The following is a 14,455-nucleotide window of genomic DNA, read 5'->3' as shown; positions in this document are numbered from 1 at the left end:
TGGTTCTGTTTTAATTTATTTGCTGCTATGCTGCATAACATTTCTTTTTTGTTTTTGAGGTGGGTACACAGGCTTGAATTCAGGGTATAGGCACTAGTCCTTTGCTTTTTCATTCAAGCATGGCACTCTACCACTTAACACAGCTTTACATCCAGCTTATTGGTGGTTCATTGGCAATAAGAGTCTCTTGGACTTTCCTCCCCAAGCTGACTTTTGAGTCACCATCCTCAGATCTTAGCCTCATCAGTAGCTAGGATTAAAGGTGTGAGCCACTGGAGCCTAGCTATAATTTCTGTCTAAAGAAGAATAAGGGCAGGAATAGTAGTTCAGGCCTGCAATCTCAGTTTTCTGTGGTCCTAGAATTCATAAGACTGAAATAGTGGATTGAGAGTTTGAAGCTAGCCTTGGCTACAGAGCAAAATTGTCCCAAAGAAAAATTGAAAACAAATAAAATCTTTTCAGAACACTTAAGAAGTGAAAGAAGAAGCTAGAAAATGCTTTTTTACACACTAAGACTCATTTTTCTATGGAAACTAGTAGTCATTAGCTTTACTACTTGTCAAAAAGACAAACTTAAGGAAAGTTTTCCCCTAGTTTTACTTTAGTACTGCACAGAGATACTTCTATTCATCTCCTCTCCTCTCCTTCCTCTCCTAGCCTCTCCTCTCTGGTCCCCTGTCCTCTCCCTTCCTCCTCTCCCACCCTCCTCCCCTACCTTTCCCCTCACCCCTCTCCCCCTCCCCTCTTCTCCCTTTCTCGCCTCTCCCTCTCTTCTAAGCACACTGTCATAAACTTTTTTAAAACATGAAGTTCAGCACTTTTGAAATAGAAGGATGATGGAGTTTCTTAAATGACGAGGCATAGTGTGGGTGTGTTCTTTTTGAGGTTGCCCACCACACGAAGCAGAAAATATTGGTTGTGGTGATTGTAGCTATAGCAAATTTCTCAGCCCAGAAAGCTGACTTGCTTCAGTTACTTGATATTCTGTAGTATATATAAACCACATCAGGAGGATGCCACAAAAATATGGTGGTTTAGCAGAATTTGCTTGTTGTATTAAATAAAACACCAGGCACATTTGTTTAATTAGACCTTAAGAAATTCAGACTGTGGGATTGGGGATGGAGCTCAGTAATAGAGAGCTTGCCTAGCATGTGCAAGGCCTTGAGATCCATCTCCAGTGTACTAAAAAAAAATAAGTAGGCAGGCAGGCAGACAGACAGACAGATAGGTAGATAGATTCATATGTGCACACATACATACTATTACCCAGCTACAAACCCAAGAAGTAACAGGGCTCATTCACTGTGCCACCTGATTAAATCCCTGTCTGCAATTTTACAAGTGGATGTATTTGGACAGTCTGAAAACAGTACACTGGCAGCATGGAAGGCAGTAAGTGTACCTGTGTGAGCATGCCCATGTGAGAAAGTATGTAGGTATTTTTTAGAGTTGGAGAATGGCAGCATGATGAAATACAAACTGCTAGAATATTTGTATTTTCTACAGCCTAGTCTTAGCCATGTAAACTTGTTTAATACTGGCTGAATTTGACCTCTACTCTTGGAAATTTATGATTGAATGCTGCTGTGGCAAGTTGTCATTTACCTTTAGCTGGGACTCATGAAATTGCCTCTTGGATTTGCTGGCATGAGCCACCTTCAATGGAAGCTGTAAGAGGCCTACCCAGTGTTTAAGCATCTGGAGGTGTTTAGCAGCAGCCTTCTCTCAAGTTTTAATGCCGAATGAAAGCTTGACTTTACTACCTAGATCTTAGGGTGGAATATCATCTAAATTCTTTTGCACAAATCTTTTAAAATCAAGTTTGTGGGTATTCAGGATCGTGTGTGTGTGTGTGTGTGTGTGTGTGTAAATCTACCATTAGACATTTAGATTCCTATTGTCATTCTTTTAGTGCTAAAATTTCATGGAATATATTAGTCAAACTAAAGTGAATTTTGAAGTTTTTGAGAAGCTTTTATACTTCATTAGTCATTTTCTTCTTCCTCCTCCTCTTCCCTTCTCCTCCCTCCTCCTCCCTCCTCCTTCTTCCTCCTCTTCCTCCTCCTTTATTTTTTTGCTGGTTTTAGGACTTAAACTCAGGGTGTGGGCACTGTCCCTAAACTCTTTTGCTCAAGGTTAGCAGTCTGTACCACGAGCCACAGCTCTTCTTCTGACTTGTTTGTGTGTGGTGGTTAATTGGAAATAAGAGTCTCATGGATGTTCCCAGTCTGTCTTTGAATGGTGATGCTCAGATCTCAGCCTCCTGAGTAGCTAGGATTACAGGCATGAGCCACTGGTTCCTGGCTAGTTTTCTTCTTTAAGTCCTAAAATTCATTATCTTGAGGTGGACATTAGTAAAGATGCGACATTTGTTACAGATGAAGACCCACAGTATACAGCCTTGTTGTGAAGAGCAATATCACATTTAGACAGATTCAAGGATAGTTTTACACACACACACACACACACACACACACACACACACACACACACACACACTTAACTTGGGGGCCAAAGAAAGACCTTGTCTTTCTTACTGAGGGATTCCTAAAACAAAGTAGCGCCCTGAAAGATCTATCTGAAGTGACAGATTGCAGCACGTACCACTTGAACAAGGGCAGTGTAAAATAGCAGCTAAAATGAAAACCACTTGAATCCTGGCTCAGCTTTCTCCAGACAAGCACTTAAAATAGCTTAAATAACAGGATGCAAGGGGAGGGAAAACATTGCCTTTTAAGGCTATGCATTCTTGGTGTGATTCAAAACTGCCGGAACATGGCTGTATAATAAGTTTATTTACTTTGAGGTTACTTGGGGGAGGATACTGAGGGAGGTAGCTGGCATTTCAACTAATACTTGGTAAAAGAGAAATAATGAGATTTCCTTTTGAACAAAATGCAGATGTCAACCTACAATGTGTCATCTGAGAAAGAGAGGCATGGAGAGACAGAATTCCCTGTAACTGTAGCAAAACAGATGGCTCTTTGCTGGTAAATTCGGCAGCCAGTCTGAGAGAAAGATGAGTTTGTCTGGTGTTGTATTAGCAGCCTCTCCAGGACTTTTTAAAAGGACACTGCCCTTCCTTGTCTTTAAAAAATACTTTAAAAACATACTTGGGGTATTTATTAAAAAATAAGCTAGGTACTAGTTGCTCCAACCTGTAATCCTAGCTAGTAAGGAGGCTAAGATCCGAGGATCGTGGTTCAAAGACAGACCAGGAAGGAAAGCTCATAAGACTCTTATTTCAATCAATCATCAAAAAGCCAGAAGTGAAGGTATGGCATAAATGATAGAATGTCAGCCTTGAGTGAAATAGCTAAAGTGAGTTCCGAGCTCAAGCCCTAGTACTGGCACGTGCACATACACATGCATGCGCACACACACACACACACACACACACACACACACACACACACGTTAGCACTTTACTTTCTGCCAGAATGTTGTTTAGAAATTAGGTGGTGTTTTTCTTTTTCCTGCTGCTTGTTAATGTCTATCCATTCTTACCACCTTTTCTGAACCAAAAAGTCGAGACAGGGCTGGCAGAAACGCTGAGCCTGCTCGGCATAATGTAGGAGGTGGCTGATAATTCCTATGTGCTCCCTAACGTGTATGAAAATAGGAGGCTGGCACAGACAACCCTTCCAAATACAGAGCCTTTTAACCCAATGCCAGGGTATAGATAGAATGGGTCTCACCATTTTGGCAGCTTTAATGAGAAATTAAAGAGCTGCCACTGTGCCAGGTGGTTGTGATCTTAGTTTTCAGTCAGTCATTAAAACTGCTTTCGATCTATGTCCCTATTTCCTGGGTCCATTTATTATTACATTATTGTGTATATGTCAAAACAGACTAGGAAAAGTTCACCACCACTAAATATGATTTAAAGCCAGGTTCCTGCCTGTAATACTAGTTTCTCAGAAGGCTGTGATCCAGAGAATCATAAATTGAAGGCAATCTGGACATAAAAGTTACAAGAATTCATTTCCAATTACCAAAATGCCAGGGCTGGAGGTGTGATTCAAGTGGTAGAGCAAGAGTGAGAAGCCCTGAGTTCAAACCCTGGTAATATGTGCATGTGTCACGTGTGCACATGCGCGCGCACACACACACACACACACACACACACACACACACACTGAAGTTTTGAGCTCCTAGTTAATAGTGTCATTGATGGCATAAGTGCTTTCCAAAATGCCATTACGGCTGGGAATATGGCCTAGTGGTAGAGTGCTTGCCTCGCATACATGAAGCCCTGGGTTCGATTCCTCAGCATCACATATATAGAAAAAGCCAGAAGTGGCGCTGTGGCTCGAGAGGTAGAGTGCTAGCCTTGAGCAAAAAGAAGCCAGAGACAGTGCTCAGGCCCTGAGTTCAAGCCCCAGGACTGACAAAAAAGGGGCTACTTCGAATAAAATGCCATTATGCTATCTCATTTTCGAGCTTTCCAAAACACAGGAGATCCCTGATGCTGCTAAAGGCTGTATTGATATGTTCTTTTCTTTTTAAAAAATAAACTAACTATTGAAAGTAAAATTAGCCATGAAACTCTTCTTAAAATAATTGCACGCTATTTTATCTTTCAAGTCTTTTACCAGCTGGGAGATCTAGTAAAAAGAATTGCTAACTGCAGCCATTTTAGGGCCTCTCTGCTTTCTTATTGAAACGGAAATCGTTTTCTTCAAAATATGTGATTTGGGAGCTGTGATAAAGGCATCCTACAATTTACTACATTAAAATGCCTTTGATAAGCTGCAGCAAATTTGGCATGTGAGGAGTAGGAAGAGATCAGGGTTAGGTAGAACTTTTGAAAAATGACCCATGTTACTCTCCTTTGCAGAAAGAGAAAGAGCTCCCAAGTGATTCAAAGGTTTTAGAAGGATATGAGAGCCAAAGGGCTCTGTCTGGTAAATTTCTGTCTTTGGCATTCATCTCAACAGTAGGGATGATGTGGGCCTTGGAGACTGACTTAAGCTAAGCTGGTTTCTTGTTTTTGTTTTGTCTAAGGTTTTGTATTTGAGAAAGGTCTTGTTAGATTGCCCAGGTTGTCCTCAAACGCCAGGTTTCAAATGATCCTCCTGCTTTAGCATCCTGAGTAGCTGGAACTATAGACATGCAGCACCATGCTGGCTAAATGAAATTGTGTGTGTGTGTGTGTGTGTGTGTGTGTGTGTGTGTGTGTGTGCGCGCATGCACACACGCGCACGCACATGTATGTGCACGTGCTGGTCCTGGGGCTTGAACTCAGGACATGGGCACTGTCCCTGAGCTTTTGTGATCAAGGCTAGCATGCTACCACTTGAGCCACAGCACCACTTCTGCCTTTTGTGTAGTTCATTAAGAGTCTCAGAGCCTCACAGACTTTTCTGCCCAGGCTGGCTTTGAGCCTTGATCCTTAGATCTCAGCCTCCTGAGTAGCTAGGATTACAGGAGTGAGCGAGCCCGCCTAACATGGGATTTCTTAATAAATCCATGGTAGGTGTCTGCATTTGGCATTTGACATTTGTCCCTGTACTTGTGTCCTCTCTCCTGGGTGTGTGTTCAGTTAGAAAACTAAACTACAGATCTGCAGGCTTCTGGATGAGGACAAGATTAGAACCAAGGGGATGAGACTGAGAGTTAGTTAAGGATATTCCTGTCAGGCTTGGGTTTCCTGAGGTGGGAAATAAAAAGAATTAAAAGAACCTTTATGAAGAGATGTGCAACTTAATAAGAAAGATAGTCACATGATGACAAATTCCTATTCTTCCCACCCCATTTCCCATGTTCCCGTCCCTTACTACAAGCATCTGCTATTACTACCCTTGCTTTGAAATAGAGTTTCCGCATGTGGTTATTTTATGTTAGTTATATTTTAGGGTGGCTACTTCCTGGCAGCTTTTAATCACATCAGTGAGCTTACTTCTAATTAAGACTCAAGAGAGTTTTTGCATAGAGTTCAGACAAACATTAGTTTTCCCTGTAATACAAGTAAACCACCAGATAAACTCTCAGGGCTTGGGTCAGTTTCACGCAGCTCTGAATTCATTATATTTTTCCATAGTTAAATTTAAAATAACTCTACCTTCCACATCTGTTGGATTACTGAGAATGTGAAAAGAACAACTACCTGTTAAATAGCAGGCTGAATTTTGAAGAGTAACCAAAGTTTGAGCTATGCTTAGATACATGCCATTTCAGAAGTCAGAGAAAGGAAAATACATTTTAAAAGATATTTCCTTAACTGAAAAAAGTGAGCTTGGCTATTTGTGGCTGAAATCTGAAGGATCACAATTTGATGCCAGCTTTGGCAAAGTAAAGTTCTTGATACCCAATATCAACCAAAAAAGTTGGGCATGATGGTGTCTGCCTGTCTTTCCAGCTATGGAAAGAAGCATAAAATAGTAAGATGGTGGTCCAAGTGTAGGCCCAGGCAAAAAGAAAGATCCTATTTCAAAAATAACCAAGGACATGGAAATATCACAATGAAATCTCCCCTCCCCCCAAAAACCTAATATGTCGTAGAATTAACATCAGTGTGCAAAAGAGCTTGAGGCATGACTCAGCGGGAGAGTGCCAGCTAAGTAAGCTTGAGACCCTGATACTTAGCAAGGAAAGAAATGGCGTTAAGGGCTATGATTGTAGCTCATAATATAGAGCCGAGGCTTGACATTATAGCTAAATACAACTTCAGCCTTTGGACTAGAGATATAGTTCCATGGTAAAGTGCTTGCTTCGAACATGGAAGGCCTTGCGTTCAACCCTCTGCACAACAGGAAAAAGTAAAGGATTTCACCACCTGTCAAAGGTAGTATGAAATGGTTTCATATAGGATCTTACATGTTTTAGTGAACGATCACACTCAGACAAAAATTCTTTGTATGTACTCTGCTGCTGACCTTGTCTCTCATTCTGCCAGAGAGGCTCTGGAGCACATCACACACACTTCTGTGTCACACGCTGCATTTGCTACTTCCCCTACTTCAACGCTCTTCCTCCTCATAACCACCTTCCACATGTAATTCTGGATTCAATGCAATTTGCAAAGTTGTCTTCCCTGACCATTCTGTTTAAATGCCTCCCCCACCCCCAATGTTATTAGAACAGTTACTCACCTTCAGCACTGTTTACATTTTTTTTTTTTTGGCCAGTCCTGGGCCTTGGACTCAGGGCCTGAGCACTGTCCCTGGCTTCTTCCCGCTCAAGGCTAGCACTCTGCCACTTGAGCCACAGCGCCGCTTCTGGCCGTTTTCTGCATATGTGGTGCTGGGGAATCGAACCTAGGGCCTCGTGTATCCGAGGCAGGCACTCTTGCCACTAGGCTATATCCCCAGCCCCAGCACTATTTACATTTTGACCTGCATGATTCTGTGTTGCTTAGGGGTCATGTGCATAGTACAATATTTTCATCATCCCTGGTCTCTACCTATTGGATAGCAGGAGCATCTTCTCCCTGCCCAGCTGTAGCAATAAAAGAAAAACTCTCCAGCCAAGAGTGTGGGGGCAGGGAATCCCAGAGGGAAGGAGGATCACAATTTGAAACCAGCCCAGCGAAAAGTTAGTGAAACGCCCTCTCATCTCAGTAAACAAGCTGGATATGGTAGCACACATCTGTAATCCTGACTTTACAGGAAGTGATTCAAGGCCAGCCCTGGATGAAAAGCATTGAGACCTGATCTAAAAAATAACTAAAGAAAAAATAGCTGGAGACATAGGTCAAGTGTTAGAACACCTACCTAGAAAGTGAAAGGCCATGAGTTTAAATACCAATAATGTCCCATATTGATTATATTGTATTATATATTATGTATTATTATATTATAAATACATTCTTTGGGCTGGGGATATGGCCTAGTGGCAAGAGTGCCTGCCTCATATACATGAGGCCCTGGGTTCGATTCCCCAGCACCACATATACAGAAAATGGCCAGAAGTGGCGCTGTGGCTCAAGTGGCAGAGTGCTAGCCTTGAGCAAAAAGAAGCCAGGGACAGTGCTCAGGCCCTGAGTCCAAGGCCCAGGACTGGCCAAAAAAAAAAAAAAAAAAATACATTCTTTTGTTGTCTGTAATTCTTGGCCTCAAGAACAGTACATGGGGCTGGGAATGTGGCTTAGTGCTAGAGTATTTGCCTAGCGTGCATAATTCCTCAGCAGCACATAAACAGAAAAATCTGGAAGTGGCACTGTGCCTCAAGTGGTAGAGTGCTAGCCTTGAACAAAAAGAGGGCAAGGACAGCACCCAGGCAATGAGTCCAAGCCCCAGGACTGGCTAAAAACAAAAAAGAACAGTATATAATAGAGGTTTTGTGTATGTGTGCCAGTACTAGGGATTGAGCTCAGAGCCTTGTGCTCTTGCTTGGCTTTTTTGCTCACACTGGCAGTCTACCACTTGAGCCACACCTTCAGTTCTGCCTTTTTAACTGTTTAGTTGCAAGTAAGAGTCTCTTGGATTTGTCTACCTGGGCTGGCTCTATACTTTGATCCTCAGATTTCAGCCTCCTGAGTAGCTAGGATTATAGGCATATGTTACCAGCACCTAGGTCAGTTTATTTTTCTTAATTTTCATATCTGATATTGCTGGAGAAAGTAAAAATTTATTTACTGAAACTATATACTCAAGTGGTTACATCTGCTTGGACATTTGCCCTCTTTTTCATCCAACAAACTTTCAGTTATGGATCAGGATTTTATTCTCCAATTTTAACATTCATTTAATCAGCAATTTATACATACTCTGTTAAAACTGCAGTAGCACAGAAATAAAAAGGATGTTTATAGAGTCATGATGAACATCTGCTTGAGTCAGTACCACATTTTTATGAACTCTTTATTCATGTTGGATTAATGTTTCTTTATATTAACTCAAAGTTGGCCCTTAATGTGGCTGCTGCATTTCAGGTGTGTTTTGAAATAGAATCATATTAATTCAGAAAACTTTTATATTTGTGAGAGTAGGAACAGGAAGGCATGATTTCAGTAGAAGTTGTTTTATACCATATTGGTGTTTTATTGGTGTAAAATATATTTTTGTTCTTTTAATTTTTCGTTTTAGTGGAACTGGGGTTTGAATCCATGGCATTGTAAGTTATTAGGCAGATGATCTCCCACTTGAGCCACACTCCCAGTCCTATTTATAATTTTTAATGTATAGTTTTTAGAGGATATTCTAGGTAGTACAGTCTGGCCTCAAAGTCCTATTGTATCTAGCTCTGGAATTCTGGGATTATAGTCTTGTGCTACCAATGTACTAATTTTTAAAAGTGGTCTTTGTGGGGCTGGGGATATGGCCTAATGACAAGAGTGCTTGCCTCGTATACATGAAGCCCTGGGTTCGATTCCCCAGCACCACATATATAGAAAACGGTCAGAAGTGGTGCTGTGGCTCAAGTGGCAGAGTGCTAGCCTTGAGCAAAAAGAAGCCAGGGACAGTGCTCAGGCCCTGAGTCCAAGGCCCAGGACTAGCCAAAAAAACAAAAACAAAAAAAGTGGTCTGAGAGTGTGTGTGTGTGTGTGTGTGTGTGTGTGTGTGTGTCTGTCTGTCTGTGTCTGTCTGTCTGTCTGTCGTTTGAATTCAGAGCATCACACTTGGTAGGCAGGAATTGTACTACTACAGCATGCCCCCAAGACCTTTTGCTCTAGTTGTTTTGGGGGGTATGGTCTCAACGTTTTGCTCTGACCAGCCTCAGATCATAATCCTCCTAGGTATGCCTCCAAAATAGCTGTAATTATAGGAATGTACTACCATGTCCAGCTCATTCTGCATTTTAATAATAGTGTTATTAACCAACCATGCTTTCTTACTATCAGTGATACTATTTTTTTGTAAGTCATGGGGCTTGAACTCTGCACTCGGCACTGTCCCTGAGCCTCTTCGTCCTCAAGACTAGCTCTCTACCACTTGAGCCACAACACCACTTCCAGCTTTTTCTGAGTAGTTAATTGGAGATAAAAGTCCTGCCTAGGCTAGCTTCAAACCATGATGCTCATATCTCAGCCTCCTGAGTAGCTAGGATTACAAGCATTAGCCACTGGTGCCCAGCTGATACTGTCTTTAAGTAAAGTTTCTTGTCCACTGTTTAAAATATTGGATAACTGGATGCAAGTAGCTCATACAAGTACTCCTAGTTACTAAGGAGGCTGAGATATGGTGATCACACTTTGAAATCACCCCAGGCAGCAAAGTCTGGGACACTCTTATCTCGAATTCAGAACTGAAACTGTGGCTCAAGTGGTAGAGCGCCAGCCTTGAGCAAAAATGAGCTCAGAGACAGCTCCCAGGCTCAAATCCTAGAACTGAACAAGAAAAAATATCACTAGGTTAGATGGTGTGAAATCTTGCACTTTGAATTAAAATGTACATTTTCTTTTCAAACATTCTTATGTTCCAAACAATAAGAAAATATTCCAATTAGGCAAGCTTATGAAATAAACAAAAAATGATGGAAAATACTATGAAATAACACCTCCTAACATTTTTGCCCCTTTTTTTTCTAAAGATCTCAACAGCAATGGGTATATTTGTGACTATGAACTTCATGAACTTTTCAAGGAAGCCAACATGCCATTGCCGGGCTATAAAGTGAGAGAAATCATTCAGAAACTCATGCTGGATAGTGACAGGAATAAAGATGGAAAGATAAGCTTTGATGAGTTCGTTTATGTAAGTATATGAAAATTTACAATTTGGAGAAATCACCATTGTTCCTTTGTCTTGTGGGATCTTATAGTATAAATACTATTGTATTAACTTGCCAAAACATGTCACATTAGCAATCTGCTAACTAGGTACATTTCTGTCATTGTGCCCACTCTGTTCAGTTAGTTCTTTCAATCGTGTCTTAAAAGAACACTGTCAGAAAGAAAGCTCCCTGTGAGAAAAGTGACCATCTCCTACCAGGGTGTCATTATAGGCGTCTTTCAAAGTGCTAAATGACAGCCTTGAAATGATCTTTCTCTCCCATGGTGAGTAGTATGCCCCACAACTTTAATGATACACCCCAACTCAGTCTTAGGAACTTCCTGAGCTAAACTTGCTGATTAAATCGACATTTTCTTCTCTTGTGGTAATGGTGTTTTAACTGTACCATTTTCTCTAGGGCGCTCATTTTGATAATGAAGACTCAGAAGCATATCTTTTTAGTCCATTGGGAGAGACATTTCAGGTTTTTTTTTTTGTTTTGGAGCATCTGTGTGGCAGGCACATGGCTCTCTATTAAAGCCTAACTTTTACTTGCTGACAGTTGAAGTGGAGGGTCGAGTTTTTTCTAAGACCCCAGCCATTGTCAGTCTATATTTATTGACACAATATTGATATTTAAAAAGAGCTTTTGGCTCTTCTCTCTGTAAAGAACATACCATAACACAATTTATCAGTTTGGGTTGTTCTGAGGCAAGATGTTGCTATGCGGCCCAGCCAGAATCCTCCTGCTTCTGTGTCCTAAATGCTGGGACTATAGGCAGGCAATCACCACTCCTGGCTCCTTTCACATTTTATGGATTACTTTTTACTATTTTAAGACTAGATTTTATTAGGCATTCCTTTCAATAAATTACAAACTAGCGACTACTGCCCAATACTTGTCTCAAACTTCTCAGCATTCCTGTTGGTCTTTTCCATGGTTTATTTTATTTTTTCATAAAATTCTCATGTTCTCTCTGATTAGAATTAGCTCCTTAAGAACACTGCAGGTTCGGAAGCGTAATGATAAAATCATGGTGTCTACTCAGCTGTCAGTGTTGCAGGGGTGGGGGAGGGTATTAGCTTTTTTTAATGCAGATTTGGGTTAATAATATAGTTCTTGCCATTTTTCTTTCCAAATACTGATTTCCTCCCACCATTTTTTTTGTCTCCAGTTTGGGCCAAAGCCTTTTGCTTTGAATTCTGTGTTCAATAGTAAGTTGCAATTGAGGTACACAATTTGAGCACTTGCATGTTCTCTGCTGTATAACTTGCTCCCCTTGTAACCGCATGTTGAGTTGTGAGTTGAAAGCAGCTCAAAGAATCAGTTAACTGTGATACAACTTGCATCTAGAAAGGACAGGCCTCAACCATTAATCTTTGTAGTAAACAAAATTATGGAAATGTTGGCAAGAGAAAGAATCATAGGAAAATTTTAATTGAGTGTATTTTTGAAACATGACCATTTTCATGCAGCTCTTAGTGGCTTTTTAAATGAAGAGGGAAGATAACCTAAGTATATTCTTTAAAAGTAAAGGAAATGAAGCCAGGCACCAGTGGAGACTCTATCTCCAATGAACTAGCAAAAATCTGGGCTGGAGGTGTGGCTCAAGTGATAAAGCACCAGCAGGTGACCAAGAAAGCTGAGTAAGAGCACAAGACCCTGAATAGAAGCCCCAGTATTGGCACAAAAAATAAAATAAAGAGGATGCATAATAATTTTGGCAACAACAAAGAATTTTAAAAACCAAATTATTACTGAGAACATTTTTTAGGTTAAAATAATTTTTTAGACCTAGAAAGAGTCAATATGCTTACACTTATTTTTCAAATGAAAACAAACTTGGATTTCTAAGAAAGGAAGTGACTATGCCAACATTACCTGGAAAGAAGTGGCAACTACAAATAAAATCAGTTTGTATTTATTTTGTGGAAGGATACACAGAAGGCAGAAAAGAGTCCCAAAGTTACTGTAAATCTCAAGTACAAGAATAAAATTTAGGGGCTGGGGATATGGCCTAGTGGCAAGAGTGCTCGCCTCATATACATGAAGACCTGGGTTCGATTCCCCAGTACCACCTATACAGAAAACGGCCAGAAGTGGCACTGTGGCTCAAGTGGTAGAGTGCTAGCCTTGAGCAAAAAGAAGCCAGGGGCAGTGCTCAGGCCCTGAGTCCAAGCCCAGGACTGGCAAAAAAAAAAAAAAAGAATAAAATTTAGGCTGGGAATGTGGCTTAGCGGTTGAGTGCTTGCCTAGCATGCATGAAGTCCTGGGTTCGAGTCCTCAGCACTACTTATACAGAAAAAACCTGCAGTGGCGCTGTGGCTCAAGTGGTAGAGTGCTAGCCTTGAGCAAAAAGAAGCCTGAGGTCCTGAGTTCGAGCCCCAGGACTGGCCCAAAAATGAATAAAACTTAATAGTGTGCTTTTGTTCTAAGCATTTGAAAATGAAATTACTAGATTTTTAAATAGTGGTACTGGAGTTTTGAGAACTCAGGCTCCTGCTTGTTGGACAGGTACTCTGCTTGAGCCACGCACCCAGACCTTTTTTTCCCCTTCATTTGGCTCCTTTTTTGCTTTCTTCCCAGCTGGCTTGCATCATGATCCTCCTATTTATGCTCCCCACTATTGCTGGGATGACAGCCATGTGCCGTTATTCCAAGCTTTTTCTGTTGAGGTGGATCTTGCAAGCTTTTTGCTTGGGCTAGCCTTGAACTTCAACCCTCTTAATCTCAACTTTCAGAGTCGCTAGGATTATAGGTGTGAGTCACTGTGTCTGGCTTAGATTTTTGTATTTATGAAATGATGTGATTTGGGGAGAAGCTGATATGGCAATAAATTCTTTGAGCAGTGATCAGTATGCTAAACTCTCATTTTTCATAATGAGAATCTTGTTCTTATATAACGACAAAAAGTTGTTGTCTCAAGGGATGTTTGTAATAGTTCTAACTTCATTAAATAACACAGCAAAGTTCTTAGATCAGTGCCAAGTATATAGGAAATACTACATAGGTGTTAGTCGTTGACATTATTTCCATTTTATTTATTTATTCATTTGAAATAGAGTCTTACCAGGTTGCCTATGTTGACTGGAACTCTTGGACTCAAGGGCTTCTCCTGCCTCAACCTCCATAGTAGCTGGAACTACAGGCATACCATAATACATGGCTGCTGTTTTTAAAAGCAATATTCTTTTACTACTTCAGGACTATAAGAATTTCCAGAGAAAGGAAAAATTCAAACCTAAGTATGTTGGAAATAAGCCCCATATAGTAGATGCCAGGCAATGTGGGTTTTTTTCTGCATTTGTTTCAGAAGTCCTTCCTTCATAAATCATATGCCTCCGGGTTGTTTGGGTTTGGCCACTAGGCCTATGTCAGGCTCATTTTGGGATGTGAAGAAGCTAGCTTCTTGCTGAGATGGCACTTTGAGAGATGGATCTTTGAGGTGATGGCACTTATGAAAGGACAAAATACATTTCCCAAAGGAGACTGAAGGAGGGGGAGTGGTCATTGGTCTGTGGGCAGGGCTCACCAGGAAGTCTTCACAGATGATGAAGCTAATCCTTCCTCATGGATGAACAATGGCACCAAGCAGTGAGCTCATCTGGATCCTTGCACAAGCTTGAAAAGCTTCATTGAGAAGACTGAAGCACAGCAGTCAGCCTTGTGCTCTAACTTCTGAGATTCTGGCGTAGTTAAAGCTTGTATTCCAATAGCTTTATTACCCAATCCAACAGTTGCTTTAAAGTACAAATGAAGAGGTGAATTCTCAATCAATTTAGTAGATATTAGAAGT

At 41.0% G+C, this 14,455-nt stretch overlaps 1 protein-coding gene across 3 annotated transcripts in view; it reads left to right on the top strand.

Annotated features, from left to right (window-relative positions):
* Positions 1-14,455, top strand: part of Pls3 (plastin 3) — an 85,220-nt gene that overhangs the window by 46,208 nt on the left and 24,557 nt on the right. For all 3 annotated transcript variants that reach the window (XM_048335760.1, XM_048335762.1, XM_048335761.1), the window contains exon 4: positions 10,477-10,640. In XM_048335760.1, coding sequence (XP_048191717.1) covers positions 10,477-10,640 — 164 coding nt within the window. The remainder of the gene's footprint in view (positions 1-10,476; positions 10,641-14,455) is intronic.

Source organism: Perognathus longimembris, chromosome 28 (assembly GCF_023159225.1).
Source record: "Perognathus longimembris pacificus isolate PPM17 chromosome 28, ASM2315922v1, whole genome shotgun sequence".
Classification (NCBI taxonomy): domain Eukaryota; kingdom Metazoa; phylum Chordata; class Mammalia; order Rodentia; family Heteromyidae; genus Perognathus; species Perognathus longimembris.
This window is presented reverse-complemented; position numbering and strand designations above follow the sequence as displayed.